The sequence below is a fragment of the Piliocolobus tephrosceles genome, chromosome 1 (genome assembly GCF_002776525.5).
Source record: "Piliocolobus tephrosceles isolate RC106 chromosome 1, ASM277652v3, whole genome shotgun sequence".
NCBI lineage: Eukaryota > Metazoa > Chordata > Mammalia > Primates > Cercopithecidae > Piliocolobus > Piliocolobus tephrosceles.
In genome coordinates, this window is record NC_045434.1 from 219,181,484 (window position 1) to 219,209,275 (window position 27,792).

Consider the following 27,792-nt stretch of genomic DNA (forward strand, 5'->3'; position numbering starts at 1 on the left):
CTATGCATTTAAGACTTTCTTCTGCAGAAACTGCTCCAATTTAAAATAAAAGTTGGGAGAGGGGCAATGGCAAGAAGACAGATCCCGTTCAGCTGGGGGAGGCTGTGTGCTGGAAGATGGTTTCTGTTCTGTTTGATTATGAGCATTCCTTGCTTGCAACTGCACTGCATTCTGTGTGGTCTGACTCTGAGGGACTCACACTGGACCTGTGTGCTCAGCCCAGGCCTGCTGCCCTGAGCACTGTCCCTGGAGCCCAAAAGAGTTGGGTCTAGCTAAGCAACCTCAGCCAAATCATTTCACCTCCCCAGGCCTCAGTTTCCTCCTCTGTAAAAGGAGGAGGGGGCTAAACAACCAATGGATCACAGAAGAAATCACATGAGAAGTTAGACAATGCTTAGAGACAAGTGAAAATGGAAACAACACACCCCAAATTATGAGACACAGGGAAAGCAGTGCTGAGGGGGAAATGTATAGCTGTAAATGCTTCCATTAAAAAATAAGATCTCAAATCGACAATCTAACTTTACAACTTAAGAAACTAGAAAAAGAACACATGAATAGAAAGAAAAAGAAAGAGAGAGAGATTACAGCAGAGATCAACAAAACAGAGGATTGAGAATAGAGAAAATCAATGAAAACAAAAGTTTGTTCCTTGAAAAGATAAAATTTGACCAACTTTTTGCCAGGTGGACTAAGAAAGAGAAAACTCAAATTATGACAATCAGAAATGAAAATGAGGTTATTATTACCAATTCTACAGAAATAAAAAGAATTATAAGATACTAATAGGAACAATTGTAAGCCAACAAATCAGCTAATCTAGATGAAATGGACAAATCCCTAGAAACACAAAACCCACCAAGACTAAATCATGAAGAAACAGAAGATCTGAATAGACCTATAACTAGTGAAAAGATTGACTCAGTACTCAAAAATCTCCCAACAAAGAAAAGGCCAGGACCTGATGGCTTCACTGGTGAATTCTACCAAACATTTAAAGAACTAACAACAATCCTCAAAGTTTTCCAAAAAATCAAAGAGGAAGGAACACTTCCTCACTCATTCTATGAGGCTGGCATTACCCTGATACCATAGCCAAAGACACTACAAGAAGACTACAGACCATTATCCTGTAAGAATATTGAGGCAAAAATCCTCAACAAAATACTAACAAAACAAATTCAGCAATTTGTTAAAAGGATGACACACATGACCAAGTGGGATTTATTGCTAGAATGCAAGGATGGTTCAACATACAAATGTCAATTAATGTAATATACCACATTAACAGAATGAAGGGGAAAAAATGATCATCTCAACTGATGCAGAAAAGCATTTGACAAAATTCAACACCCTTTTATGATAAGAACACTCAATAAACTAGGAAGAGAAGGAAACTGCCTCAATATAAAATCCATATAAAAAAAACTCACAGCAAATATCATATTCAATGATGAAAAAGAAAAGCTCTTCCTCTAAGATCAGGAACAAGGCAAAGATGATCACTTTTGCACTTCTACTCAACATTGCACTGGAAGTTATAGCCAGAATAATTAGGCAAGAAAAAAATTACCAAGCATCCAAATTTGAAAGAAAGAAATAAAATTATCTCTGTTCTTGGATCTTATATGTAGAAATCCCTAAAGATTACACACACACACACACACACACACACACACAAAACCTGTTAGAACTAATAAATGAATTCAGCAAAGTAGCAGGATATGAAGGCAACACAAAAATCAGTTCCTTTTTTATACATTAATAATGAATAATCTAAAAAGGGAATTAAGAAAATACAGTCACCACTTGGTATCCACGTGGGATTGGTTCCAGGACAACCCTCAGATACCGAAATCCCCACATACTGAAGTCCTACAGTCAGCCCTGTGGAAACCCCAACCCCTAGATATGAAAAGTTGGCCCTTCGTATACGTGGGTTTCACATCGCAAGAATTGATCTGCATTTGACTGTGGATTCGGAACCCACCAATATGAAAGGCTGACTGTATTTATTGAAAAAAATTCACATATAAGTGGATCCACATAGTTTTAACCCATGTTCGAGAGTCAGCTATAATTCCATCTACAATAGCATTAAAAAGAATAAAATACTTAGGAATTAACCAATGAGGTGAAAGATTTGTGCAAAGAAAACTACAAAACATTGCTGAAAGATATTAAAGAAGACATAAACAAAGGAAACACATTCCATGTTCATGTATTAGAAGACTTCATGTTGGTAAGACGTCAGTATTACCCAAAGTGATCTACAGATTCAATGCAATCTCTGTCAAAATCTCAATAGTGCTTTTTACAGAAGTAGAAAAGATAAATTCTAAAATTCCTATGGAATCTCAGGGGACTCCAAACAGCCGAAACAATCCTGAAAAAGAACCAACAAGCTGGAGGACTCACACTTCCTGATTTCAAAACTTGCTACAAAGCTACAGTGATCAAAACAGTGTGGTACTGGCACAAAAACAGACACAGAGACCAATGGAACAGAATAGAGAGTCGAGAAATGAACCCTCCCATATACGGTCAAATGATTTGACCAAGACCATTCAATGGGGAAGGGACAGTCTTTTCAACAAATGTTGCAGGGAAAACCATGCAAAAGAATGAAGTTGGACTCTTTCCTAACACCACATACAAAAATTAATTCAAAATGGATCAAAGACCTAAAACTATAAAATTCTTAAAAGTAAGCACGGGGGAGGCTTCACAACGTTGGATTTGGCGATGACTTCTGGGCTACAACACCAAAGGCACAGGCAGCAAAAGAAAAAATAAAGTTGGATTTCATGAAAATTAATTTTTTTGTGCACCAAAGGACACTACTATAACAGAGTAAAAAGGCAACTGACAGGATGGAAGAAAACCACAATATTTGCAAGTCACATATCTGATAAGGAATATCCAGAATACACAGAGAAGTCCTAAAACTCAACAACAATAAAGCCAAAAATCCAATTCAGAAATGAGCAAAGGACTTAAACAGACATTTCCCAGAAAAAGATATACAAATGGACAATAAGCACATGAAAAGATGCTGGACATCACCAATCATCAGGGAAGCACAAATCAAAACAATGAGATATGCCTCACACCTATCAGGATGGCTACTACGAAGTTTTTAAAAAGAAAATAACAAGCACTGGTGAGGATGTGAAGAAACTGGAACCTTATGCACTGTTGGTGGGAAGGTAAAATGGTGCAGCAGCTATGGAAAACAGGATGGCCATTTCCCAAAAAGCTAAAAATAGAACTACCAGCTGGGTGTGGTGGCTCACACCTGTCATCCCAGCACTTTGGGAGGCCAAGGCAGGCAGATCACAAGGTCAGGAGATCAAGACCATCCTGGCTAACACGGTGAAACCCCTTCTCTAATAAAAATACAAAAATTAGCTGGGTGTGGTGGCACGTGCCTGTTGTCCCAGCTACTCGGGAGGCTGAGGCAGGAGAATTGCTTGAACCCCGGAGGCAAAAGTTGCAGTGAGCCAAGATCACACCACTGCATTCCAGCCTGGGCGACAAAGCGAGACTCCAGCTCCAAAAAAAAAAAATAGACCTACCATATGATCAAGCAATTCCACATCTGGGTCTACATCCAAAAGAAATGGAGGCAGGGTCTTTTAGAGACATTTGGACACCATGTTCATAGATGGCATCATTATTCACAAGAGCTTGGATGTGGAAGGCACCCAAGTGTCCACCGATGGATGGGTGGATAAGCCAAACATGTTCTATCCATACAATGGGGAATTATTCAGCCTTAAAAAGGAAGGGAATCCCGGTACACACTATAACATGGATGAACCTCGAGGACATTGTGCTCAGTGAAATAAGCAGCCACCACAAAAGGACAAACGTTGTGTGATTTCCTTATATGAGGTTCCTAGAGTCATTGAATCACAGAGACAAAAACCAGAATGGTGGGTGCCTGGGATTGGGGGAGGGGAATGGAGAGTATTTAATGGGGACAGAGTTTCAGTTTGGGAAGAGGAGCTAGTTCTGGAAAGGGACAGTGGTGACAGCCACACAACATGAGGAATGTATTTAATGCCACCACACTGTACACATAAAGATAATTAAGATGGTAAATGCTATGTTATGTATATTTAACCATAATAAAAACAAATTGGAAAAAGGGGAGGGTGGTGCTGCCCCTCCTGGGGATCAGAGGAGGCACCCTGGGGATGTGCCAGGTGCTGCCCGGCCCCTCCCCTGCTTGTCTCCCCCCACAGTGCTCCCATCAACCTCGGGTGAATGCAGGTGGGGCGGGAGAGATGTGGCTGAACAGTGGTTCTTCCAGCCCATAAACAGCCAGGACAAAAGGGACGTCCCCTGTGGTCTTGGGTACCAGCCTGAGCTGTCGACTCAACAGGATGCAGGGCAGGGGCGGGAGGGTTCCACTCCCAGGCCCATGACAAGAGGCTGTCACGAGGGAGACCTGCCCTGAGGCAGCCACAGCTCCGGGGCCCTGTACTTTCTCGCTGGAGGCTGCCAGAGACGAGGGCACTTTCCAGCCAAGAGCAGTGTTGAAATTGGCTGTCTACCCTGATGTTTCGCTGGGTGAAAGCACAGCACAGAGGCAATGTGCCTCCCAGGGTTTCTGATTTTCTTCAGGGCTGGAGTTCCAGGAAGCAAGGAAAAGCAATCCTAGAGGCCAGGGGGATGACAGTCTCCAGAGGCCATGCTTGCTGCTGCAGGGCGGGCTGCCAGCCCAGGGCACCAAGTTTCCCCCAAGCCCACTGGCAGGCGTGACTTCCATGCCAGGCTGGGCCCCAGGGAGGGAAACATGCATTCGGGGCTGGGAGCCAGCTCTCTGCCTGCCCTTTCCTGCACTGGACAGACATCTGTGGCTGGCAGGGACACGCCCATTTAACAGCTGGATGTGGCCACAAGGGATCCTTGGAAACCTGCCTACAGGTGCTGGAACCTCCTCCAAGGGGTACCACGGGATCCTGTCCCTTCCTCCTGCTCTGTCCAGGGCCACAGGACCAGAGGCAGGGAAAGTCAGCCAGGACTGCTGACATGTGTGGTCCTGAGGACTGGCATGGTCCGGAGGGCTGGCATGTGGGAGTGACGGTAGGAGCAGGAGCCCCTCACCCCATCATGCCTGTGAACTTGCGCATCCAGGATGTGGGCTGATGCTGCGCCTCCCCCACGCCCTCTGCCTCTTCACCCTGAGAGGAGGACATGGCACAGGCTTGAGGCTGTGAGCGCTGAGTCAGCGCTGGGGCTCAGCAGCAGGCTGCTCCTCTTGGCCAACAACCCTGTCCTGTCTCTGAGCCTTGGTTTCACTCCAGGTAACATGCGGGGTGCTTCTTTCAGGCAGTCAGATGCTCATCTGGTGGAAAAGGAGAGCACATATTCCAGGAATTCAGACACTAACCTGGGGGCAGGACTTGTCCACGCTGTCGATGCTCCCATGGGGGCGTGGGGTGCTGCTCCAGGCTGTCAGATGCTCCCCTGAGGGTGTAGGTTGTTGCTCCAGGCTGTCAGATGCTCCCCTGAGGGTGTGGGGTGCTGCTCCAGGCTGTCAGATGCTCCCCTGGGGGTGTGGGGTGCTGCTCCCGGCTGTCAGATGCTCCCCTGGGGGTGTGGGGTGCTGCTCCAGGCTGTCGGATGCTCATCTGCCAGTAAAGGTGCTGTTTTACGCTGCCAGATGCCCATTTTGGGGTGATGGTGCTGTTCTAGGTTATCAGATGCTCCCCTGGGGGTGAGGGTGCTGTTCTTGCTGTCGGATGCTTACTTAGAGAACTGGGGTTCTGTTCCAGGCTATCGGATGTTCACCTGGAAGCAGGGTGCTTTCCCAGGCTGTCAGATGCTCACCTGGGGGCAGTGGTCTTGTTCCATGCTGCTGGAATCTTACCTGGGGTTGTGTGGTGCTGTTCCAGGCTGTCATATGCTCACCTGGTGGTGGGCCTGGAGTTCAAGGCTGTCAGATGCTCATCTCAGGCAGGGGCTTGTTTTAGGCTTTCAGACGCTCATCTGGGGGTGTGGGGTGCTGTTTCACACGGTCAGATGGTCACCTTGGGATTGGGGGTGCTGCTTTGTGCTGTCAGATGCTAACTGGGTAGGCACTGCTCTTCCAGGCTATCAGATCCTCACCCAAAGTTTTAGAATGCTGTTCCAGGCTGTCAGATGCTCACCTGCATGTGGGGGTTCCATTCCAGGCTTTTAGCTGCTCACCTGGCTGTGTGGAGTGCCTATCCAGGCTATCAGATGCTCACCTGCAGTTGTGGGGTGCTGTTCCAGGCTATCAAATGCTCACCTGCAGTTGTGGGGTGCTGTTCCAGGTTGTCAGATGCTCACCTGCAGTTGTGGGGTGCTGTTCCAGGCTGTCAGATGCTCACCTGCAGTTGTGGGGTGCTGTTCCAGGCTGTCAGATGCTCACCTGCAGTTGTGGGGTGCTGTTCCAGGCTATCAGGTACTCACCTGAGGGTGGGGAGCTTTTTCCCACCTGTCAGATTCTTATGTGAAGTTGTGGGGTTCTGTTCCATGCGTTCCCAGGTGAGCATCTGATAACCCGGAACACCGTCCTTCATCCCCGTGTGAACACCCAAAAGCCTCTAAAATGGCACCTTCCATCCCCGGGGGACGATGACAGCCTGGAATGGGACGCCCAACCTCAGGGGAGCATCCTCACCTGGGTGCGGTCACTGCTCTGCAGGCTGTCAGACGCTCACCCGAAGATGTCAGTCCAGGCCTTCAGGTTCTCACCTAAGTGTGCAGGTGCCGTTCTAGGCTGTCAGACGCTTACCTGGGGATGTGGGTTGTCGTTCCTGGCTGTCCAATGATCACCTGGGGCTGTGGGGTGCTGTTTTGTGCTGTCAGAGGCTCACGATGGGTTTGTTTCAGGCTGTCAGATGTTCACCTGAGGGGAAGTGCTGTTCCAGGCAGTCAGATCACCTGTGGGTGGGGGTGCTGTCCCATGCCGTCGGATGCCCACCTTGGGGTATGTGGTGCAGTTTCCAGTCGTCAGATGCTCATCTGGTGGTGGAGGGTGCAGTTTCAGGCTGACAGATGCACACCTGGGTGTAGGGGAGCCGTTCCAGGCTGCCAGATGCTCCTCTGCGCGTGCAGGGTGCTGTTTCAGGTTTACAGAAGCTCACCTGGGGGCGTGGGTGCCGCTCCAGGCATTCAGATGCTCACCTGGGGGTGTGGGGTTCTGTCCCATGCTGTCAGATGCTCACATGGGGACGTGGGGTGCTGTTCCAGGCCATCAGAGGCTCATTTTGCTGTGTGGGGAGCCATTCGATGCTGTCTGGTGCTCACCTGGGGGTGTGCGCTGCCCTTTCAGGGTGCCAGATGCTCACCTGGGGCTGGAGAATACTGCTCCAGGCTGTCAGATGCTCCCTGGAGGTGAAGATGCCATTCCATGCGGTCAGATGCTCAGCTGGGGGTGTAGGTGCTGTTCCAGGCCATCAGATGCTCACTTAGAGGTGGGGGGCGGTGCTGCTTCAGGCTCTCCGATGCTCACCTGAGCGTAAGGTGCCGATTGAGGTTCTCAGCTGCTCACTGAAGGTGTGGGTTGTTGTTTGAGTCCGTCAGAGGCTCACCTAAGTGGTGGTACCATTCCGGGCTGTCTGATGGTCGCCTGGTGGTGGAGGGAGGTTTTCGGGCTGTGAGATGTTCATCTGGGGGTAGAAGGTGCTGTTCTGGGCTGTGAGATAATCACCTGAAGGTTGGTGGGGGTGATACTGTAGGGTTGCAGATGCTCACCTGGGTGTGGGAGTGCCTTCCCAGGCTGTCAGATCCTCTCCTAGGGTGCGGGGTGATGGTCCAAGCTGTCACTTACTCACCTGGGGGTGTGGGGTGCTGTTCCAGGCTCTCAGACACTCACCTGAAGGTTGAAGTGCTGATCCAGGCTGTCAGACGCTCAGCTAAGTGTGCTGGTGCCATTCTAGGCTGTCAGATGCTCAGCTAAGTGTGCTGGTGCATCCTAGGCTGTCAGATGCTCACCTGGGTGTGTGGTGTGCCACTCTTGGCTGTCAAATGATCCCCTAGGGGTGGAGGGTGCTGTTTTACACGGTGAGATGCTCACCTGGGGTTGTGGGGTCCTGTTCCAGATTGTCACAAGCTCACCTGGGGTTGGAGAATGCAGTTTCAGGCTGCTACACGCTCACTTGTGGGCATGGATGCCATTTCAGGCTGTAAGATGCTCACACGAAGGTGGGGGTGCAGTTCCAGGCTGTCTGATGCTCCCCTGGAAGTGTGGGGTGCCGTTCCAGGTATCAGCTGCTCACCTGCGGGTGGTGATGCCGTTCCAGGCTGTCTGATGCACACCGGGGAGAAGGGTACTTTTCCTGCTGTCAGGTGCTCACCTGTGGGGTGTGGGTGCTTCCTGTTCCATGCTGTCAAATGCTCACCTGAGGTGGGGTGCTCTTCCAGGCTGTGAGATGCTCACCTGGGAGTGGTGGTGCTGCTCCAGGCTGTCAGATTCTCGCTGGGCGATGTGGGGTGCTGTTCCAGGCTGTCAGATTCTCGCTGGGTGATGTGGGGTGCTGTTCCAGGCTGTCAGATGCTCACCTGGGGATTGTGGTGCCATTCCAGGCTTACAATGTTCCCCTGAACATGTGATCTGCTGTTCCAGGCTTTCAGGTGCTTACCTGGAGGTGTGGGGTACTGTTCTAGCCTGTCAGATGCTTACCTGAGGGTGTGGGGTGCCGTTTAAAACTGTCAGATACTCACGTGAACATGAAGGGTGCCGTTCCAGCCTGTCAGATGCTCACCAGAAGGTTCAAGGGTTGATCCAGCCTATCAAATTCTCACCTAAGTGTGGTGGTGCCATTCCAGCCTGTCAGAGGCTCACCAGGGCGTGTGGGGTTCTGTTTTGGATCGTCGCAAGGCCACCTGGGGCTGGAGAATGCTGCTCCAGTCTGTCACACACTCACCTGTGGGCGTGGGTGCCATTCCAGGCTGTCAGATGCTCACCCGGGAGTGTGTGGTGCCGTTCCAGGCTGTCCGATGTTCACCTGCGGGTGTGCGGTTCTATTCCAGGTTGTCAAATCCTCACCTGGGGTTGGAGAATGCTGTTTCAGGCTGTCACACATTCACCTGGGGGTGTGGATGCCATTCCGGGCTGTACAATGCTCCCTGACGGTGTGGGGTTCTGTTCCAGGCTGTAAGACGCTCCCCTGGGGATGTGGGGTGCCATTCCAGGCTCTTGACAGCCGTATAAACTAGATATAATGCATGAGCAAGTGTTTCCAGACACCAAACAACAGGCAGCAAAGAGCTGTGACCCTGAGAGACAGGAGGCCGCAGGAGGCAGGCACCACGCACCCTGGTTCCCTGCCTGGGGAGACATTTCTGCCGCTGCCCATGGAGGGCGGCAGTGGATTTCTGAGCTGTGAGGACAGAGATTGACATCCCAGCCTGCTATGTGGCTGGAATTTGCATCGAGGGCAATGGAGGGGAGGGGAGGAGAGGGGCTGTGTAGGGAAGGGGTATCTATGTGTCGGTGGAATTCTCCACAGGTCCTTGTCTGCAGCCTGGGCTGCACAGGCAGGGAGCAAGACTCAACTGCCCAGCAGTGGCCACCTGTTGTGGGGCCAAGAGCTGAATGGGGGTACCAGGGTCAGGCAGGGCTGGGAGATGCTGGAATTCTAACCCAGCCAGTGCAGAGAGGCTTTTCTGAACATCTTGGGAACTCAGTTGAGACTCCAGAAAGGTCACACCCTAAAATTAAGACTATACTTTAGGACTAAGTTCAAAAAAATAATCCTCCCCTAACAAAGTACAAGATAAAGCCTGACAGGGCCAGAATGGCAGGGCCAGAATGATCCACCAGTAATCTACCTGCCCACCAGAGCAAAATCAGCCCCCTTGCAGGACAGCACCACAGCCCTGTCTACCACATGCCAGACACAGAGCCCAGCACAAAACCAAGAACTGCTAGGCACACAGAGAACCAGGGAAATGGGACCAATAATAAGAGAAGAAGCACTTCACAGAAACAGACCCTGAGATGGCTTAGATGTTTGGAATTTACACACAGGGGCTTTTAAAAGCAGTGACATAAACATGTAAAAGAACTGTTTGCTATAATGAGTGAGCTGATGGAGAATCATAGCAGAGGAATGAAAAAAAAAAAAAAAAAAACTAATAATCAAGTGGAGATCCTAGAACTGAAAAGCAGAATATCTGGAATTAAAAACTCACCAGGCAGGCATATCAGCAGATCGGAAACTGCCAAAGCAGGACTAGTGAACTCAAAGACAGACCAAAGAAAACTATCCAATCTAAGGAACAGCAGGGAAAAAAACAAAAAACAAAACTCTGTTTCAAATGATGAGAGCTGAGCTGAGCATCATGGCTCACACCTGGAATTCCAGTACTTTGGGAGGGCAAAGTGGCAGCATCACTTGAGCCCAGGAGTTTGAGACCAGCATGGGCTGAACATAGTGAGACTCCCTCTCAAAAAAAAAAAAAAAAAAAAAAAAAAAAAATTTTTTTTTTAGAAGTGATGGAGTCTCACTCTGTTGCCTAGGCCGGAGTGCAGTGGCACGATCTCAGCTCACCACAACCTCTGCCTCTTGGGATCAACCAATTCTCCTGCCTCAGCCTCCTGAGTAGCTGGGACTACAGGCACGTTCCACCACGCCTGGCTAATTTTTGTATTTTTATTGTATTTTTAGTAGAGACGAGGTTTCACCATCTTGGCCAGGATGGTCTTGATCTCCTGACCTCTGGATCCGCCCACCTCGGCCTCCCAGTGTGCTGGGATTACAGGTGTGAGCCACTGCACCTGACCTCTAAAAAACTTTTAAAAATTAAAAAACTAAATGAAGAAAACTTCAGCGACCAGTGGGACAATTTCAGGCCATCTAGCATACATGTGATTGGACTCCCAGAGGATATGGAGAATGAATGAGGCAAATATACACAGGTACTTGAAGAAATAACAGCAGAAAAATTCCCAAGACGCTCAACAAATCCCGAGAGGAAAAGCACAAAGAGAACCACCCCTAAGAAGGCACATCTTGGTCAAGTTCCTGAAAACAAAAGATAAAGAGAACATCTTAAAAGCAACCAGAGTGAGCAAATGACATACAGCAATGTGAGTGACAGCAGGTTTGTCCCGGAAGCAATGGAATCCAGAAGACAGTGGGACAGCACCTTTAAAGCACTAAAAGCAAAAAGTACTAACCCAGAATTACCCATATTGTTAAAACGTCCTTCAGAAACGAGGGTGAAATTAAAGACCCGTTACACAAATGGAAACTGAGAGGTCCATCATCATCGGATGGCTCCACAGCAGATCCTGAGGGAAACTGAGAGGTCCGTCATCATCGGACGGCTCCACAGCAGATCCTGAGGGAAACTGAGAGGTCCGTCATCATCGGACGGCACCACAGCAGATCCTGAGGGAAGGTGAGAGGTCCGTCATCATCGAACGGCACCACAGCGGATCCCGAGGGAAACTGAGAGGTCCGTCATCATCGAACGGCCCCACAGCAGATCCTGAGGGGAGGTGGTGAAATTGAAGAGAACGGATGCCTGATAGAAATTCTCTGCTGCAAGAAATGAAAAGCATCTGCAAATACAAAAGGATGTATTTATTTCTTCTTTTAATTGCTTTGAACAAAGCTATCTAAATTAAAAATAGGCTTGGTGTGGTGGCTCACACCTGTAATCCCAGCACTTTGGGAGGCCAAGGTGGGAGGATCACTTGAGACCAGGAGTTCGATACCAGCCTAGGCAATATATCAAGACCCCATTTCTACAAAAAGTTTTTAAAATTAGCTGGGTGTGGTGGCATGCACCTGTGGTCCCAGCTACTCAGGAGGCAGAAGTGGGAGGATCACTTAAGCCCAGGAGTTCAAGGTTGCAGTGAACCAAGATCACACCACTGCACTCCAGCCTGGGCAACAGAGAGAGACCCTGTCTCAAAATATACATATGATTAATTAACTTGAAATAATGCACTATATGAGGAAATGTGTTGCTCAGTGTATGACGACAATAACACAAACTGTGGGACAAATGAAGTTACTGCCGTGGGGATCTCACATTTTAGGTAAAGTGGCACCATATCAACTGTACATAGACTGTGGTAGGGTGCTCACCTGGGAGCTGGGGGCTTGTTCATAGCTGTAAGGCTACGTATTGTAATCTGCAAGGCAATTGCTAGAAAGATAATATAAAGAGGCATAGTTAGGGCCAGGTGCAGTGGCTCACACCTATAATCCTAGCACTTTGGGAGGCCGAGGCAGGTGGATCACTTGAGATCAGGAGTTCGAGACCAGCCTGGACAACATGGTGAAACCCTGTCTCTATTAAAAACACAAAAATTAGCTGGGCATGATGGTGGTACACCTGTAATCCCACCTACTCAGGAGGCTGAGGCAGGAGAATTGCTTGAACCTGGGAGGTGGAGGTTGCAGTGAGCCGAGATTGCACCACTGCACTCCAGCCTGGGTGACACAGCAAGACTCCATCTCAAAATACAAATAAAAAATAAAAATAAAAAAACAAGAAAGAAAGAAACAAGCAAACAAGCAAATAGGACACCTGGAGAACCAATAGAAGGAGGACAGCCTTGAAGAGGCTCTAGTGGTCCCCTGCTGATGGCCAGGTCAAAGGTCAGATGCAAATGACTTATCCTGATCAATCCACTGATCACCAGCACTCCCCTGAACAGGCCCAGCCTCTGCCCTGGCTTCCTGTGTGTGATCAGGGCCTCTGCAAACCTCTTCTCCCTCCCTGCCTCCAGATGGCATGCCCAGTGCTCGGCTCTCCTACCCATGTGCCCACCAGCCTCAGGCACCAGCCCAAGTCCACTTCTGCATCCTGCAGGCTCTCCCTCAGGGTGTGCCTTGGCCGGCTCCACCCTGATCTCTCCCTTGGCAGACCTCTGACCTCTGCCCCAACTGGCTGCCACCCCGTGTCCTGCCTTGTATTGTGCACCAGATGGGCTGGGCACCCTCCTTCCGCCGCTCCTGGGAGTTGTGGGAGGGCAGTAACTGGGCTTTCTACACTTCCGGTGTCCCCAAGGCCACACGCACTGGGAGGAGCACCCGGATACCCCACGGAGATCCAGCATCCCCTACTGGGAGGTGACAGATGCCTCTGTGGGGAGGGACAGGCATGGAGGGAGCCAGCTACAAGCTGGGAGAGCGAGGGACCCAGGGAGGGCTCGCAGACCGCAGGCAGCCTCAGGAGATGGAAATTAGCAGCATTTGGCCTCAGAAAAGGGGTTCTGGGCCTGACAAGTTTCAGGGTCAAGGTCAGTGAGCTGGGTCCTTTCAAATGCTAACCAGAATCAGGAGGGATATTAGGAGGCTGCAGCCACAGGAAAGCGGGAAGGGGCGGAAAGCGGATGTTCAGACCCTCTAGGATCCCAAGGAGATCAGGGAATGAGAAAGACAGAGCCAGTCCTACTCTGACCCTCCACCCAGTCTCTCCACCTAGGACAACTCTGCACCCGCCCACCCTCCCACCTTGCAGGAAGCCGCAGACGACATCCTCTCTGCTCTGAAGCTGGGCCCCGGGACCGTGGTCCCTGAGCTCCGCTCTCTGAAGCCGGAAGCCCAGGCTCTCATCACACAGGGCCTCTACGCCCGCTGCCGGGCCCTTCTGAGCCAGCTGCTGGACACTGGGGCCCCTCTCGAGGACAAGGACACCCAGGGCCTCCTTGCTGTGGGGGAGGCGCTGATCAAAATCGATGCAGGGCAACTGGACTGGCACCTCCTCCTGGTGGACATTCTCATGGCACGGGGTATGTGGCAGCCCCAAGGTGGGAAACACAGGGTCTGGGCTTCTGTCCCCGCTCCTCTGACCTCTGTATCCTTTTCTATAAAATGGAAGAGAGAGACGTGGACCACAATAGCTTCCAAGGTCCCTTCCACCCCAAATCCCATGACCTCTGGCCCTGCTCCCTGTGTGAGGCCTGGTGTTCAAAAGGCTCTCCTCTCTACCCGGCTGGCTCTTTGCTTGCAATGGAGGGGAAACCGAGGCATGATCTTGGTCCATAAAAGCTCTCGGACCCTCGGCCCCCTCACTGATTCACGCACCTCCAGCTGTTGTTTCTCAGGCACCCATGGGATGCCAGGCCCTGTTCCAGGAGGAACTGTCATAAGCCCCACGTGCCAACATGCAGGCCTTTCCTGCACATTTCCACATCCCCTGGTGATGTGGAAACCATGTCACCGCTAATTCCAAAGGGGAGCTCTCTCTGCAGTCTGCATTTGCCCACCAAGGGCTTCAGGGACCCCAGGGCTGCTCCCCGCATGCTACTCTGCTCCAGCAGGCCCAGAGTTTGCCTCTAGTTGCTCGGGAGAGAAAGCAGCCCCTTGTAGTGTCCATGGTGAGGGGGCTCAGCATCGTGGAGTGGGGTCAGAGGTGAGTCCCTGTGACCTGCCTGGAATCATGGTGCATCTCTGCTCCCGGCTCCTTCTTCCTGGGGCTGAGCCATCATCAGCTCCCCGCGAGCCAGCATAGGGCAGGGAAGGAGCGGCCAGCAAGTCTGAGCTCTCTTGCACCTCTGCCCCACCCCACACACTGACTGTCCCTCCTGAATCCCTGACAGGCAGCTACGAGGAGGCTGGCACCCACCTGGAAGAAGCCCTGCACGCTGCCCCAACGTCAGAGGCAGCCCGGGCCCGGCTGGGCCTGCTCCGGCTCAAGAAGGGAGACGTGCCAGCGGCTGCACGGGACCTGCAGGGCCTGGCCGAGGTGGATGCCCCGGATCTCAGCTGCCTGCTGCATCTCCTGGAGGCCTCAGAGCGGCAGAGCCTTGCCCAGGTGCGCAAATAACCCCACCGATCTCCCACCCCAACCTTCCCCAGCACACAGGCATGAGACCCCTGGGCCGTCCACCCGGCAGCCCTTCTTCAGTCTCTGCGGTTGGGTTTTCAGTTGGGTTTGGGGTGGGGTGGGAGGTACCCAGTTCTGGCCCAGGAAGACGGTCTCTGGCCCCCTTGGCCCTACAACCCCACCGACCTCTCAGCCTCTTTGTATGGGATGTATAAGCCACAGGTGACTTGGGTGCAAGAGAGGGAAGGGGACTTTGCCCTCAGGGCCAGACTGAGCCAGCCAGGGGCACCTTGCCCAGCAGGAAGCCCACTCCAAGCCCAAGGCAGGAGGGGAGAAGGCACGTGGCGGCAAGGCAGGCTGGGAAAAGGCAGGTGGGGACAAGGCAGGCTGGGAGGCCAAGAGCACAGCAGGCTTTGGGGTCCCAGAGACTCAGAACTACACCCCGGCGGGGCCTGGACAGGATTTCACCTCTTTAATGCTTCCTGACACCAGCGGCTCTAGCACTCAGGGGCCACTTAGGAAAACAGAAACCAGGCTAGGAAGAACAGAGGAAACTCGTGGCAGGGTCGAGGCTACACCAGTGTTTAAGGGGCAGTTCGGTGATGCGGAGGGGGCGCCGCCGCTCTGGGCTGATAGAGCAAGGCTGAGATTGGGTTACCGGGACCCGGAGGAGACGGCCGGGCTGGGGGGTCTCAGAGCTCCCAGAGGGACTGGGGGTTTCGGAGCCAGGAGGAGGGGGCTGTGCTGGGGTCTTCGAGCTGGAAGGAGGGCATGGCAGGGGCCGGGAAGCCTGGCTGGAGCCACGGTCCTGGAGCCCAGAGGAGGTGGCTAGATGGGGTCTCCTGAGCGGGGGTCACGGAGCCCGGAGGCGGGGCTGGGCTGGGGTCTCCGAGGCTGCAGACTGGGGCTGGGCGGCGGCGCCAGGAGGCGGCTCCTGGGGAGGCAAGAATCTGCGGGACGCGAATGGTTGCCTGGAGACGCGGACCGACCCGGAAGTGAGCCGACAGCGGTTTCGCCCGGCTTCCTGCGCCCCGTGCCCGGGCAGGCGGACCCCTCCGGGCGGCACTGCGCCTGCGCGGCCCGAGCCGCGGGATCAGGGGCATCTGGGGTCAGACTGAGCCCCCTTCCCCGCGGGGGCGGCCCGGGGGCTCCCGGGGTCCGACAGCTGCTCCGGGCTGCGCCCTCCTGCTGCCGTGGACCCGGCCCAAATGTGCGGGGCCTGCTCGGGCCGAGGCTTCGCGACCATCCCGAGCAGTGAGCTACGTGTCGGGGGGGTCAGGTGCCTCGGCCGGGAGAGGGGCGGTCCCGCGGGCCGCACAGCAGGCCAGGGACGTGGGTTCGAGCCCCTGCCTTGCTCGGCGCCGCTCACAGCTGGCAGAAGAGGCCACACTGTGCCCCGCGGGAGCCCAGCAGCAAAGCCGGGGCCGTGGGACACCCTCGCTCACAAGCACGGACCCTGGGCGTGGGCCTGGGCTTCACCCGCTGCAGCCGCGCCGGGCGGGGTCCTGAGTGCCCTGCGCTCCCCGCGGGAGGGAGCGTCGAGGACCGCCTGGCTGCTGGAAGAGAGGCAGGGCCAGCGAGAAAGGCGGGGCCTGCACCGTGGCGTGTTCCTCAGGCGGTGGGGAGCCCTTGCAGGTTCTTGAGCAGAGGAGGAGCCCAGTGAGGCAAGCGGATTTCTGGTCGTGGTTGACTCTGTGAAGAAACTGGGTCACAGATGAGGCAATTGGGTCTGGGTGGGTTCAGGAAAGTGCCTGGGAGGAGTGGGGGCGCAGACAGGCCTAGTCAGCAGCAGCCCACAGCAGAGGCTGTGCCCTCCGTCGAGCAGCCCCAGGAAGGGGGTCTAGGGTGCTCAGACACCAGGCAAGGGCCGTATCTGCCACTGTCCTGAGACCTGGGACAGCCTTCAGAAGGTGGGCAGAGTGGAAAGGCTGGGCAGCAGCCACCTCAGAGGGCCTGTTGGAGAGGTGACTTGGCCCAGAGGGACGGAGGGAGGAGGCTGCTGTGGTCACCCAGGCAAGGGAACCTGGGCCCAGCTGGTGGGGTGGTAGGGCTGCCAGGAGGGGACCATGAGAAGGTAAATCCAGGTCCCTGATCCGAGGCCCAGGGAGAAGTGCAGTGGGCAAGGATGCCAGGCCTCGGACTGCTGCTGGACCTCCAAGGGTCAGAACAGCACTTTGGCAGCTTCTGGGGCAGTGGGAATTGCAGGGAAGGGTCCACTACCCTGGGTCCCCCCTCCTGCCCTTGCCCATGGCCAGCCAGCCCCTCCAGAAGCAGCAGGCAGCTCCTGTGCAGCCTGGGGCCCTGCCCTACCCAGGGAGCCAGCAGAGGCTGGCTTTGCAGAAGAATGCTGCAGGGCAGGGGCGGCCAGGCTTTTGAGGCTGACCCCACTCACCCTGCCTTTCTCTGTGTCCTCTGTGCAGGCTGCAGCCTGGGAAGCCAGCACCCTACTGGATGCAGGGCAACCCAGGCAGGCGCTGGGCTACTGCTCACTGTCTGTCCTGGCCGGTGGCAGCAGTGCCTGTCACCTGCGTCTACGGGCCACCTGCCTGGCTGAGCTGCAGGAGTTTGGCCGGGCCCTCAGGGACCTGGACCGTGTGCTCCAGGAGACTCTGAGGGACAGTGACCTCCCAAGGCGGGCAGAGGACTTCTGCTGTCAGGGTCGCCTGCTGCTGAGCCTGGGAGATGAGGCAGCAGCCGCAGGGGCCTTTATCCAGGCCCTGAAGCTAGCGCCCACGTTGGCCCAGAATAGCCTGCGTAAGCAGCCAGGCCGGGCCCCCATTGCACGAATGTTCCTTCTTCGTGGGCAGTGCTGCCTGGAAGAGCAGCGTCACACGGAGGCCTGGACGGCGGCCGAGAGTGGCCTCCTGGTGGACCCTGACCACCGTGGCCTGAAGAGACTGAAGGCCAGAATCCGGAGGGAGGCATCCTCAGGCTGCTGGCTCCAGTGACTGGGCCCAACCCCCTCCCAGCCCTAATCATGGGCCCACCCTAGCACCTGCACCCAATGTCCAGGCCCAGGAGTGCACCCAGCTCCCCAAATCGGGGAGGTACCTGCCTTGCCCTCCCCACACGCCCTTCCCAGTCCTCCCCATATCCCCCTTCCCAACCCTCCCCCCCCCCCCCCTCCCCGCCCCCCCCCGCCCCCCCTTCCCAGCCCTCCCCACACCCCGCTTTCCCTACCCCAGCATGAGTCGTGTTGCACAGCCAGCCTCACACCTTTTGCCTTGGGAAGGAAAGGGGACAGCTTCCTACTTACATGAAGGGACCATCCTAGAAGCTTCACAGTCCCTTCTACCACCAGCAGCCTCATCCCGGAAGTTGGGGCCCTCTTGGCCCACACCTGGGGCTCAGACCTTGAAGAAGCAGCCGCAGGTCTTGTCCCTGGTCTGGGATCCTACAGGTTGGACAGGATTGAGGCCAGACCCCTGGGGCCTTTGGGGAGACGGTACCAGCCCCAGAAGCCCCTCCTTGGCTGTCAAGCTGCATTTTGCTTGGACCCTGGCCTGAGCCTGGGGCCAGCTTCCAGTAGAGCCTGGACCCTCCCCAGAGACAGAGCTCCCAAATGGGCCCAGCCAGCCCACACCCCAAGCTGACCTTTCAGGGTGCTTTTCATGGGGGTCTTTCATCGAGAACCCAGGAGGGGGTAAACTCCCTCCCTCCTCCCAGGCCCCTCCCTTCCAAGCAGAGGGACCACCGAGGGGCCCTGATGAGCACAGTCCTCAGGCTCCCACCAGACTCGTCTCCCAAAGCTGCTGGAAGGTATCGGTGCTTCCACAGAGCGAGAGAACAGCTGGTTCCTATACGTGGGTTAAACGTCCCCAGGCCTTGCAGCTGCCAGTGAGCTCGGGGACTTCTGGGTGGGGCAGAGGCGGCCAGCCTTTGCCCATCACTGTGAGTGTCACAGACTGAGGCCTCAGCCCAGGGCTTTCTCTCGTGGCCATGGGTGAGAGACATGCTGGGCGGTCTGGCTTGGTGCAAAGCGTGCCCCCGAACCCTGCCTGACTTCACCCTGGGGAGACAAGGCCACCACCCCTGTCCTGGCTTCTCTCTCCTCCTGGGCACTTGGATTTGTCCCTTTTCTGTCCCCTTCTCTGCCGCTTCCTTCCATGGTCTTGCACCCACAGACGGACCCCCTGCCACTCCACCCACTTGGCTTCTGGGATCATCTGACGAACCCTGGTCCAGGGGCTCAGGCAGGGAGGGGCCCTATTCCTCGCCCTGCATGGAAGCAGGGCCCCCAGGCAGCAGGTGCAGGGCTGGGTGGGGTTGGAAGCTCCCCTCCTCCTCAGGCGCCACCCACTCCTCAACCCCCATGCACCTTCATCAGCTGGCACCGCCTATGGGTCTCTGGACACAGGGGGCTGGGTAAAGGGTCAGTGCCTCCCACCTAGGGGATGGGCAGCCCACAGTGGAAGAGGGCCCCGACGGGGACCTTCAGCCCCGCTCCTCGCCTTCCCCACTCGGAATCTTCACACAGTCCCCCTCTTCCGAGGTTCCCCAGTGCAGGCACCAGGTCAGTCCGTCTTCTGCCTACCAGCTCCCCATCCGCCCTCTGTCTCTGTCTTCACCTGTGTGCTCAAGGACTCAACAAACACCTGTCAACAGCCCAAGAGCTAAGTTCAGGGACACGCGAGTTTCTTGGGTCAGGTGGGCGAGTCGGCACAGGGCCAGAGGCAAGGGCTGGTGCAGAGAGCCTGGTCACAGCAGAAGGGCCTGCCCCAGTGTCGGGGCCGGGTGGAAGCAGTGGGGAGGCGTCCCCCAGGGGTGCCCTCCACTACCACGTTCCCTGCTCCTACCGTCCCCCTTGCCTGGAATGTCCTGCCCCGTCCGTCCGTGCAAGGCTGAGTGTAGATACCAGCCCCACTGAGGCTCCTCCAGGGCCTCGGGACCACCATGTGTCTCCCCTACCAGGGGGCTGCCCCCTCCGCCACCAGCTCACCCAGCAGGTATCTCTCATCAGCCTTTGCCTGGCCTGCCTCCTTGCTGGGCTCTGAATGTCTGTGTCCCTCCCAACTTTATGTGTTGCAATCCTAACCCCCAAGGTGATGGTGTCAGAAGTGGGGCCTTTGGGAGGTGATAGGGGTGGAACCTCATGAGTGGGATTAGTGTCCTTATAAAAGAGACCCCAGAGTTCTTCCGAGCCCCTCCACCATGTGGAGACCCAGCGAGAAGCTGTCTGTGAACCAGGAAGGGACCTTCACCAGAATGAGCTGGCGCCTTCATCTTGGGCTTCCAGCCTCCAGAACTGTGAGAAATAAGTGTCTATTGATGAACCACCTGTCTCTGCTATTCTGTTGGGGCAGTCCAGACAGATGAAGACATGCCCATTTCCCCGGCCCACCACCTCTGCCCTGAGCACAGTGGGTGAGTCTCAGTTCCCCTTAGCCCATCCCTGCTGGGGTCCAGCCCTGGCTTTGCCTAAGGGAGTTGCTCCAGGACTGAGCAGACACCCACAACAAGCAGTCCTTAAGGCATGGATGCACTCATCCCCAAAGCTTGGATGTCCCGCCTGGAGGGGCATGTCCACAGCTGCTCTGGGCCCTGACGTTCCAGGAGCTCATGCTGTCTGCAGATCCACTGCTTCCCTGGGCAGCCCCCAGCCTGCCTCTTCCTCGGTGCTCAGCTGGAGGTGGAGAGAAATCAGGCTGGGACGGAGGGTGGCCCTTGCTTTGCACGATTCCTGCCTCAACGTTACACTGGGGACGTTCCAGCATCTCCCTTTCATTAACTGTAGACTGCCAGCAAATCCAGATTTAATTCAACCAAGTAAACTGGTAGAGTCATTTCTGGCAGCTAATGTGAGCTAGCTCATTAAATTCAGAATCTCTAGTAAGTGTACCTGCATCAATAAAGCCAAGCCGCTTCAGCTGCGTTAGTACCCTACCCTCCATTCCCACACAGTTCCCAGGTCTCTGCGTGTGAATTTGTGACATATTACAAGCATTTTGGTGTGAAAGTGGTTCCCTCTTGAGTCAGACTTTGTACTTGACCCTTCCCCTCCCTGGGAGCACACTGAGGTTCTAGACGCAACAGGGTGGCTGTGGCGGTTAAATGGAATGAACATCGTTTCTAGGCACCTGGCCAAGTAAGCTTATCACAGGGTTTTCAAGCAGAACGAAAAAAATACATAAAGGCTACTCTCAGACCCTGGAGGACAAGCTGCTTCCCCTTGGAGGAGAGGCTCAGAGAACCAGGGGGTTCACAATTCTCAGCTTTGTCTGAGCCCAACCAGCCATCCCCATTCCAAGCTTCAGCATCCAGTTCCTTCCCACTCGGTGCCCAAGTTCCAGTGGTGAGGCTGTGAATGCGAGCCACACAGCAATCATACAACTCAGAGTTAAATTGTGCATCTGATTTTAGCAGCATCTGAGTTTTAGCAGCAGCAGCCCCAAGGCTTTAAGGAACAAGGGACTCTTTTCCATAGCCGTGGCAGTCCTGATTCTCTGGCTATGACTTAAACTGAGTTTAGAGACCTGAGCATGTGGTTCCTTCCTGTTAGTGCTGCTGGACACTCAGGGGACCCCCACAGCCCTCGTGGTTGTGGTCATCCTCGTGGCCGTGACAGCCTCATGCAGCAGCACCTGGGCTCCCGAGGCCCTCAGTTCTGCTGGTGCCTCATGGCCAGCATGGGGGATGGCCTGGTTAACTGTGAAGCCCCTCTACACAGCCTCCCCTTCCCACTGGCCAGGAGATCGGGCCTGCAGCCCAGCCCAAGCAACAACCACACTCACCTAACCCCCAGATCCCACCTTTTGATAGTGACAGGAGGCAGACAAATCCTAGGCAGACAGGGACAGGTTCCCGGTGAAACGCCACCTCCAAACCAAAGACAGTTTAAAGCCTGAAAGCCAAGCTACAAATTAAATCCTCAGTCCAGGTTGAGAACCTGTCTTCCCATTTGGCTGCTTTCCTCTGACTGATCCCCACCCTTCACCTGTTTTATATGTACCTACCTTTTCCTAATTGGTTTTCTACACTGGCGTGCCCACCTTTGAGTGGTGCCTTTGTTTAAGCATTCTTTTGCATAATCACAAGCCAATCAGCATACACTCCCCCATTCTGAGCCCATAAAAGCCCCAGACCCAGCCACACTAGGAGAGAAACCACCTGACTTCAGGTCGAGAACCACCCCTGCATTCCCTGTCTGCTGAGAGCTGTTCTGTCTCTCAATAAAATTCTTCTCTGCCCTTCTCACACTTCGATTGGCAGCATCTCCTCATTCTTCTTGGACACGGGACAAGAACTTGCGAACTGCCATACATGGGTACAAGCTATAATACAAGCGGGCTGGGACATGCCCAGCCCAGCCACAGGCTGAGCTGGTGCACAAGCCAGGTGTGGCCCAGGCAAGCCAAGTGGACGGGCCACCTCCTGCAGCAGGTAACATGGCCAAGCAAGGCCTGGGTGGGGATGTCACCAGCCAGAGATATCTGGCTGGCAAAGTGACCAAAGAGGTACCTGGCTGCGTCACTTTGAGGGCCTGTCTCTGGGGACCCCCTCCTCTTATGAATTTATGTATCAGTTGGAGTCTACTTGGGAGATGGAAACCACAACAGTGATTCTAACAGCATGAATTCAATGTGCAGAATTGTTCATTAGTGCTGGGTAAAAACAGCTCTAGGGGATCATGGAAGTTGCAACCACAAAATTCAGACAAGTGACCTGGCCAGTGACCCTGGTGACAATGGTCACCTGCCACACAGCCTCTCAGCTCAGGCGGCCACACTCCTGTGCCCCTGCCCTGTTCCTCTCCCGGGTGAATCTTGACCACGCCTGTGCTATTCTCTCTTGTTCAACTCTGCGACAAATCTTTAAAAAAAAAAAAAAACCCTTTTTAGGAGAGTGAAAGTAAAATAAATCTTGGGGCCTGAAAATCACTAAGCTAAAGGGAAAAGTCAAGCTGGGAACTGCTTAGCGCAAGCCTGCCTCCCATTCCATTCAGGTCATTCCCTTGCTCCCTGAGACAGATGCATATCTGATTGCCTTCTTTGGAAAGGCTCATCCAAAACTCGAGAGTGTAACTCCATGTTACATATGTTGATTGATGTCTCATGTCTCCCTAAAATGTATGAAACCAAGCTGTGCTCTGACCACCTTGGGCACATGTCGTCAGCACCTCCTGAGGCTGTGGCACAGGCGTGCATCCTTAATTTTGGCAAAATAAACTTCCCAAATGGACTGAGACCTGTCTCCGATTTTTGTAGTTCACACGTGAGGGGGCAGAGGCTCCAGCTACGGGGAATGGGCTGGTGGCTCAATGACACAGATTCTGGGGCAGCGGGACCACCGGGCCCCTTCCCTCCTGTCCTGGATACCCAGGGCCTGACTCCAGGAGGCAGCTGGCAAGAAAGGTGGGCACCCCAGAGGCCCGGCTGTCGTCCCAGCACCCTGTGTGCCTCAGAAATGCTGGTGAGCCTCTTCCGACCTGTGCGTCTTCTCTAAGTGGGGCTCCTCATTCCTGCCCAGAGCGTAGCTGGGCAGACTTGGGGGAGAGGCCCTGCTTCCAATGGGCAGAGGAAATGCCTGTTGGGCATGTCTGGGCTGCACCAGAGCACAGGACCTGCCACCAGTAGCCCAGCCTGAGAGTGTGGGGCAGTCACAGGCAAGCGTCTCCAGGGCCTGAGGGCAGCCCCCACAGCAGGGTGGACACAGCAACCTGGGTGAGGGCAGCCCCGCAGCAGTGTGGACAAAGGCTAGTGCCCTTGAGGCACACCCTGGCCCCAGGGCTGCTACAGGAAGCACTTCCCTGACCCCCATCCCACCTGACTCCTTGGACCCCTGAGCCAGGGCTTCTCTCCGGATCTCCACATCCCACAAGCTACCCCGAGAGCAGGACAGGCAGGGAACACCCGTTTTCCGCCAGTCTCCCTAAGAGATGGGATTAATGTCCACCTCCAGGGTGCAGGGCTCTGGCTATGCAGGTGTCTGGGGGGGACTATCTATGCAGGTATTTGTGGGGGATGGTCTGTGCAGGTGTTTGGGGAGATGGCCTGTGTGGGTGTCTGGGGGGCGGCGGTCTGTGTGGGTGTCTCGGGGGAGAGTCATCTGTGCAGGTGTTTTGGGGGTCTGGGTTTGCACTGCCCTGGGCACCTGCAAGTCTGTGAGTGTCCAGTGACTGGGGTAGGTCTAGGGGTCTGCAGCCTCCTTGGCCTTTAGCCTCTTTTCCCAGTTTCTCTTGTCTGGCAGGTGCCAGGCTAGGATCCGAGCCTCCTGCTGTCACCTAGAAGCAGGGAGAACCCGGGAATAAGGGGTCCCAAGTTTGGCAGCCCAGGTCACCAGGTGGTCTTGGGCCAGGCTGGGGGCTGCTGGGCTGGGCAGGCCTCAGGTTGGGGAAGGAGGAGCATGCACATGGCCGACCTTGGGGGGTTCAGAGTCCAGGGAGCCCCTGCTGAGAATAGGCCAGACTCCTGCGTCTGTTTCTCCCTCTGTGGCTTTGTACCTTAGAGACAAGAACACTGTGACATCCAGAAAGGGCCTGCTGGCACCAGGGCTGTCAGGCAGGTGGGCTTGGAAGGGCTCTGGCCTCTCCCCAGGGCAGGAGCCTCCAGCCAGGCTGGACTCTGGCCCACTCCCAGCTCCCCAGAAAGGGTGGTCCCAGCTTCTTGCTTGGCTGGCCTTGACCTTGTTTCCATTTGGGCCAGCAGCCCAGGCAGCCTGAGGCCAGACTGCAGCTCCTGGACTGGTTGCGGGGCTGGATGGCAGGGGGCTGCTAGGACAGCCAGCAGGTGCCAGGGAGAGACCTCCCCGGCTCAGGGTGGTGTCTGGGATCTGATCCCAGCCTGGCTGCAGCTCAAAGCCTTTCTCCTCCCAGGGCCTGGCCAACCTAAAGGGCCATAGACAAAGCTTCCAACAGCACCCAGTGTGGGCGATCTGGCCGGGGCGGCCGTGAGGAGCGGTTTGCCATGGGACCCGTAGCTCTGTGGCCCAGCCCCGCCCAGACGCGCTGACACATCCCCAAGGCCGGGGCAGGAGGACTCGTTCTGGGGATTCGGACACAGAAGCTAGGAACCTCATCAGGCCTGGAGAATCAGAAAGAGCCTGCTCTGCCCAGAACCCCCGTCCACAAGCAAGGCTGGGTGCAGGGCTCACACTCTGATCACTGAGGAGCCCCCACAAGCCACACAGCTCTCTCTGCCAGCATCAGTTCCCCGGCCAGGGCTGCCCGCCCTCTGTAGCTCGAGGTCTGAACCTCACAGGTTTTCTGTGGGCAGCGGGAAGCAGCCAAGCCCAGGCTAGTTTCTCTGCAGGGGACCCTCCTGGCAGCCGGCGCCCACCCCCTTCAGGACCACCCCTTCCCCTTGCACCTTGTCAAGGTCCCCAGAACCCACCATCCTCCTTGGAGATGGCAGAGAAAGAACACCCAGGGTGAGGCCTTTGCAACCCCCTCACTGGGTGGTTAGGAGCAGAGCAGAGCGTGTGGAGTGGGGGAAGGGCCTGGCCTTCCTCTCAGCAGCCCCTGGGGCCCCTTTGGACTGAAAGGTCAAGAGACAGAAGCAAGGGAGGAGGGCGGCTTGGGAGTCAGGGGCCAGAGACCCTGAGAAGGGCATCCATGAGGCAGGGCAGCCCGGGTGCCAAGAAGCTACCTTTGGCCCCTCCCCCCCCCACAACACTCCCAGTGGAACCTCCTGACTCTGAGGCAGGAGTCACTGCCTCCAGGGAGCCCACGCCTGCATCACAAAGGAGGCCCGGAAGGCTGCAGGCAGCCTCAACTCAGCCCCAAGCCACTGCTCTCCCATCCCGATCCCTGGAAATCCACCCACTTGGCTCAGCTCACCCTAACGCCAAGCCATTGGGACCCAGTCTCCAGGGGCCTGATTGTGGGTGACGGCCACTCCTGAGTGAACAAAGGTGAGTTGTTCTGAAGGAGGTGCCTGGCCTGCTTTCCTGGGCCTTGAAACCCTCTCCAAGTGCCCAGCCCCTTTCTCACGAGGCTAGATGGGGTGTCCTGTGTGTCATCTCGCCTGTGCCAAGGCAGGCAGCCCCCTCTGGCATATGGTTTATCTTGCCCAAAGGACCCGCTGTCCCCCATCCATAGTAACCTGGAGAGGCCAATAGCGTCTCCAGGGAGCCGCAGGGCCTTCGCCTCAGCAGACACTCCACACCTGCCCTGGGTACTCGGCTCAATTTGAAGGTGTTTATTTGGTGTGTGCCTTTGGGGCACATGGAGCCATCTGTGGATGCCTGCAGGACAGAATGAACTCGGGATGCAAGAGCAGATACATTAATTCTGATCAAAGTAAGAAGTTCGAGGAAGCCGAGCTCAGACTTGTCCGAATGATTGATCCATTCATTCATCATTCATTCATTCACTCAACAGATGTTGACCGAGGTCTCTGGGGTGGGGTTGCCAGTCTAGGTGAAGCGGCCCCCACAGAGGGAGCCCCTACCCATGGAGCTGATGTTCTCAGGGGGCTGAAGAAGTAGCAAAGGGATGTGGAGGTGGGGCCAGGAGTCCCTGGAGAGACACAGAGCAGGGGAGGGGATGAGGCTCCCCAAGTTGAACCCAAGACCAGGCCAAGGGAGGCCCCGCTGGGAAGGGGACCTTGGCAGGAATCTGGGGGGCCACCTGAGTGGGTGGGGAGGGTCAAGGGAGAAATCCAGGGGGGCCTGCCTGAGGGTGGGGGGAGGGCATGGTGAGAGGGGGAGGAGGGCCAGACAGGGTCCTGACATCAGGGCAAGGCCCGGCTCTTCCTCCAAGGGTTTGGCTACCAGGGGGCCAGGGAGTGATGACCTCTAACTCTAGTTACAGGCCCCTGGGCCCTGTGGTGGGGATCAGTGGGGAGACCGACCCCTCAGGGGAGGTGATGGGGCCTGGAACAGGCAGTGAGTGGCGGGAATGAGAAAGGGTCCAACTGAGATGGGCTTGGAGGCTGAGGACTGGCGCGGGGCATGGAGGCAGGCAAGGGAGGCAGATGACTCCAAAGTTCAGTTTCAGCCACTGGCAGGACAGGGGTGTCTAGGGGCACAGCAGAGGCCGTCAAAGGAAGCGTCTGCACGAACGCCGCGGTTCACAGGGCCAGGGACTGAGAGAGGTGGTTGAGGGGACAGGAAGGAAGGAGCGAGGGACCTGGAGGAGAGGAGCAAGGTCCAGGTCCCTGTCCCAGCTCCTCACACAACCAGAGATCAGGGAGCCCTTGAAGAGTCGCCGAAATGAGCTGGCCGTGCCACCTTTGCAGGGTGCTGCCCAGACAGGCTAAGGGATGTCTAGAATCCCTCAGGGAGTCAGGGACAGAACTCAGGCAAGGCCCACAGAAGGGCGTGGGTGGGGTACAGGGGGTGGAATCACATTTAGCCAGGTGCTGGCAGTCTCAGCAGCCAGTCCCTGACCCTCCCGCAGGCAGGACTGGGCCTGGTTTCCTTTTGCTGCTCCCCCATTATCCGCCCTGCCTGGTACAGGGTTAGGCCTGGGGCTCAGCACAGCAGGTGTGTGATTGTGTGTGGTGACTGAAAGTGCTGGAAGCCCAAAGCACCCAACCGCTTCTCCAGGGCCGGGCAGCTTCCTAGCAGGGCTCTGAGTGCCGACGAAGGATGTGCATATCCATGCATCTGCTCACATATGTGCACACGCACACACACACACGCACAGGCACACACCAGAGCACACACACGCACGTGCATATCCACACACAGTCATGCACATGCACACACGAGAGCACACGCCTGCACGTGCACACTCACGCACAGAGACACACATGAACACGAGAGAGTACACACACATACATGTATATCCACACAATCATGGACATACACACACGAGTGTACACGCACACACGTGCATACTCACGCATTCACTTGCACACACAAAAGCACATGCACACACGTGCACACACACATGCACAGACGAGAGTATACACACACGCCTATCCACGCACACCATCATGCACACACACACACGGGAGCACATGCACACACGTGCACACACAGTCACACACATGCACACACGAGAGTACCCGCACACATGAGAGCACCCACGTGCACACACATGCACACAGAGCACATGCACACGTTCACACTCATGCA

The 27,792-nt window shown here is 55.2% G+C and overlaps 2 protein-coding genes across 2 annotated transcripts in view; both read left to right on the plus strand.

The window, feature by feature from the left end:
• TTC34 (tetratricopeptide repeat domain 34) overlaps positions 1-22,956 on the plus strand; it is a 39,454-nt gene extending 16,498 nt beyond the window's left edge. Inside the window, exons 6-8 of the mRNA XM_023215162.2 lie at positions 13,465-13,735; positions 14,546-14,760; positions 17,193-22,956. Coding sequence (XP_023070930.2) covers positions 13,465-13,735; positions 14,546-14,760; positions 17,193-17,720 — 1,014 coding nt within the window. The 3' untranslated portion in view covers positions 17,721-22,956. The remainder of the gene's footprint in view (positions 1-13,464; positions 13,736-14,545; positions 14,761-17,192) is intronic.
• Positions 22,957-25,469: 2,513 nt separating this feature from the next.
• Positions 25,470-27,792, plus strand: part of MMEL1 (membrane metalloendopeptidase like 1) — a 44,579-nt gene continuing 42,256 nt past the window's right edge. The window contains exon 1 of the mRNA XM_023215161.2: positions 25,470-25,620. The gene's annotated coding sequence lies outside the window, so the exon portion shown is untranslated. The remainder of the gene's footprint in view (positions 25,621-27,792) is intronic.